This window comes from Pristis pectinata, chromosome 1, assembly GCF_009764475.1.
Source record: "Pristis pectinata isolate sPriPec2 chromosome 1, sPriPec2.1.pri, whole genome shotgun sequence".
Taxonomy (NCBI): Eukaryota; Metazoa; Chordata; class Chondrichthyes; order Rhinopristiformes; family Pristidae; genus Pristis; species Pristis pectinata.
The window spans coordinates 95,411,500-95,415,856 of record NC_067405.1 but is presented as its reverse complement, the minus strand read 5'-3'; the positions used below and the strand labels follow the sequence as shown (position 1 = coordinate 95,415,856).

The 4,357-nt window shown below is 49.1% G+C and overlaps 1 protein-coding gene across 1 annotated transcript; it reads right to left on the bottom strand.

Annotated features, from left to right (window-relative positions):
- Window positions 1-1,967: 1,967 nt before the first annotated feature.
- tmem187 (transmembrane protein 187) lies at window positions 1,968-4,076 on the bottom strand. Its single transcript, XM_052021109.1, has one exon. It carries the CDS (start codon window positions 3,925-3,927, stop codon window positions 3,133-3,135), a length of 795 nt encoding a protein of 264 aa, XP_051877069.1. The 5' UTR covers window positions 3,928-4,076; the 3' UTR covers window positions 1,968-3,132.
- Window positions 4,077-4,357: the final 281 nt, after the last annotated feature.

Here is a 4,357-nt window from a genome sequence, read left to right as displayed (position 1 = left end):
AGATTGCACAATAACAATGTATGATTGTAGTGGAAAAAATATGCATTAATGATGAATAAAGGTTGATCTTGTGGATTAGGCATTCCTATCTAGTTCAGCACACCTGGATACATTACTGTTTCCACCCAGCACCCACCAGTCTCTGTCCCTAAACTCCCCCCTCCCCCACTGGGCTCCACCAGCCCATTATCCTCCACTTAACCTGTTTCCACCTATCACCTACCAGTCCCAGTCTCAACCCTCCCTCTCGCCTCTTTATACTGGCTATTTCCCCTCCAATTCTCAGTCCTGAAGCAGTGTCTCGACTGGAAATGTTGACCATTCCTTTGTCTCCACAGATTCTGCTTGACCCACTGATTTCCTCCAGCAGATTTTTTTTGCTGGATGCACTACTCTCCTTTCATCTGTGATTAACAGAGATTCTAAATAGCTGAAGCCACCTTCCTGATCCTTGTCACTCCTCAATAGTAAGTGCCAACATGAAAAGGAAATTCATTCTCATAGCCCTTCTAACCAATCCTCGATCCAGCTAAAATAAAACCACAACCCAATAAGCCCTTACTTTACATAATAGCTCTTGTGTGTCACCTTATCAAACATCTAGATATACTATATGTATCCACTAGGTCCCATCATTCACCTGCAGAAATGTTTCAGGACAAGGGGCATCTGTGCTGCCAACTACATCCTCAGAAAACTTTACTTGTCAAATTAAAGGTTGATTCCACAAAAGCATTTTTTAAAAATTCATTGTATGTGGGCTTTGCTGGCCAGGACAGCATTTATTGCTCAAATTAACTCAGCCATATTATATTTATCTTTTTCACTGCCCAGTACCACATCATTAACCAACAAATTCTGACAACTGATGTCACAAGCATAGTTACCCATCTCCTTCCTCCTCCCCCCACCCCCACCCCCATGGTGTTACAGCCTAGAAAATGAGATTCGCCTTTTTTTTGATGCACTAAACCATTGTTTGATTTGGGACCTTGCAAAACATTGTGAAACAGGTCAGAAAGACATCGGACACGTCATCCATGCAGTCTGCACCCACAAAAATGCACTAAAATAGTTTCCTGCCAAAATACATAATATGGATTGCTGCTTCTGAAAATTTGCTGTGCAGCAAACTGAGAAGGGCTCCAGCCCTTAAAGACACAGTTATTATCACAGCCACATACTGCATGACTGTGGGATACAGAGGAGAAAAAAATGACCAAGTCACATTCTCTCATTCTCTGCAGTAAGATAAATGCCAGAAGGGATGTTTGTTGTGGCACAACTGCTAGGGCAATATAAAAACCAAGCAGGTGGTGGCTACAAGTATCTCCTCCAAATGTAAAAGACCATTTAATTGTGCAGTGCACAAATAAATTTCATGTTATTTTATAGGCTAGTTGTGAAAAACGGCTATTAAAAAGAATAGCTGGCACTGGACATTGCCTGCCTCCTTTACTAAGCTGGGAAACAAGGCCATGCACAGGGGAGGATGTTATGCCTCAGCTGTCTAAAGCCTTGGTGAGACCCCAGCTGGAGCACTACATATCCTTCCGCTTGTTCCTCCCATTTCTCTTGCTCCTACTGCCGTTCAGGCACTGTCTCATGGCCCTCAGGCACCATGTCTCCTCACTGCTCTTGTTCTGACAGTGGCTGCTGTCTTCTATTTGCCAGCAGCCAATCAATCTGCCAACCAGCACATCTTTGGGATGTCAGAGGAAACCAGGGCACCTGGAGGAAACCCACACGATCACAGGGAGAACATGCAAACCCCACAGAGGCAGGACCTGAGGTCAAGATTGAACCCATGTCTCTGGCACTATCAGGCAGCAGCTGCATCACTGTGTCTTGCAAGATGGGCACTGCTGTACAGGCATCAGTGGTTAATTAGATTCAGGAGCAGCTTTCAATTAATCAGTAATCTAGGCATTGTCAGGAACTTATTACTTCATCTGGTTACAGTTCAATAGAGCAAAGTTTTTTTTAATGGTTTAGCAAGAGATTGCAGAGTACAAATGGAATGAACAGGCTGCTGATAAAGGTCTTGTAACAACTGAAAAATCCAACTGATTTTAGTCTTTCAACCCTGCAGTTCCTAAATTGTAGGCAGCAGTTTTCCCAGGGATGTAGGTACCAGCTTTTATTGGGATGCAGGTTTCATCTTTCTCTGGGATTAATTTGTCCTCAGTACAATAGTTAGTAATCATTCTTAATATGCCGAGAGGATGCTCAATAAGAAATTCCCACACAATGTCTTTGTCTTATCCATAGATGTGAACTCATGCCATTGACATAATTGGTTAGCAATGGGGAGCTGAAATAGATCAGCCATGATCTAGCTGAATGGCTTGACAGATTTCCACTTGACCTCTCCCATGGGATTTCTTCACTGAGATATAGTCCTTTACAATGAAATGTTAAATCAGAGCTCCTATTGGCATATAAGATAGAAATTACTGCACCCGGCCAGCACATTATCATTCAGATTTGGGCTGGTGGTTCCAATTGGTACATCTGGTCCAAAAGGTTTGCCTGTGAGCAGTGGAAAAACTCGAGGGAAGGCAAAGAGGGTATTGAAAATTTCAAATGCACTTTCCCATCACTTTGGAGCCACTAAAAGTCAATCGTTATGGCAACATGTGCAGTCCAAATTGACACAGCAGGAGTCCAAGTTGTTGTTCAAAAAAGTTTGTTTCTGGAAATAAAAAGTATCAGCACAACTTGTTGCTGTCACTGTAGCATTGGCGAAGGGTTGATGTAAAAAACAGATACAATATCCTCTTAGCGTTCTAGATAGTTGTACCTATTTCATTGTACATTTCACAATGAAGTTTTTAATTTCACTTTGGGACTTGGGGCTGTAGCTTGTCCCATTACTGTATGTGACACTTCATGGGTAACAAACAATCTGCTGGAGGCGCTCAGCAGGTCGAGCAGCAGCTGTGGGGGTGGGTTTGGATGTTTCGGGTCAAAACCCTGCAACACAGGACTTCATGGGTTTAAAGATGAAACGTGACATTGATGCGTTGTTGGCACAATGAATGTAAAGAGAGACATGCACCCATTGCATTGTATTTCTGGTTATATTTTTATGGAAAAAGAGTTTGTTTTTGGAAATAAAAAGTATCAGCGCTACTTGTGCTTCAGATTTTTCCGTCGCGCCAGGTGCTGCAGGAAACAGAGGCTGTAGTGGATCTGCAGCAGGTCGCAGAGCTTGGACAAGAAGTGCCCGGACAGCGGCCCGGACAGGAGGCCGAGCCCGGGGTCCAGGCGGCCCAGCGGCAGGTCCAGCAGCTTCAGAACTACGAAGCCGACGCAGGAGGCCACTGCCTGCAGCAGGTGCCGCCGAGACACCGCATCGCCCAGGCGGCGCTGAGCCGCCAGCCCGGCCAACACGGCGGCGGCGATGTGGCAGCCCAGGGCCAGCTCGAAGCCGCGGCGGTGGGCCAGCGCCAGGCCGTAGCTGGCGATCGAGGCCGCCTCGACTGCCAGCGCCCTGGGGAGGCGGCGGATCCTCCCGTCCTCCTCTCCCGCCAGCAGGTAGGCGGCCCACACCGGCACCCAGGCGAAGATGGGCAGCGTGAGCCACTGGTCGAGCACGGCCGGGCGCTGGGCCTGCCAGGCGATCCGGGCCCATTGCACCGGCCCGTAGGCCAGCACCATCCAGGCGAACGCGTCCTTGTAGTAGCCGTCGCCGGCCGCCTCCTGCCGCAGCCAGCGCGCCCCCAGCGCCGAGTAGCCCAGGTTGACCAGCGAGTTGGCCGGCATGGCCAGGGAGCGCGGAAGCCAGGCCACCGGCCGCTCGGCGTAGTGCTCGTAGCCCAGCTCGGTCCACACGCCGTCCAGGACGCCGCTGCAGGTGACGGCGATGCACAGGCCGAAGAGCAGCAGGACGTGCAGGAAGGCGCTCCTCTCCGGCGCCCACATCTCTGGCTCTCCTCCCGGCCCTGGGCCCGCTTCCTTCCAGCGGGGGGGGGGGGAGCTGCGATCGGTGCTCCGGGTCAGTTCCCTCCTCCTTCCCGCACCCGGAGCGGCGGCTTCCTGCTCTCTCTCACACACACACACACAAAGTGCTGGAGGAACTCAGCAGGTCAGGCAGTATCTATGGAGGGAAATAAACAGTCAACGTTTCCAGTCCGACACCCTTCATCAGTCCAATAATCGTTGACTGTTTCCCTCCATAGATGCTGCCTGACCTGCTGAGTTCCTCCAGCATTTTAAGATGATATTTATTTATTAGTCACATGTACATCGAAACACACAGTGAAAAGCATCTTTTCGTGTTACTGAGAATGTGCTGGGGGCAGCCCGCAAGTGTCGCCACTCTTCCGGCGCCAACCTAGCATGCCCACAGCTC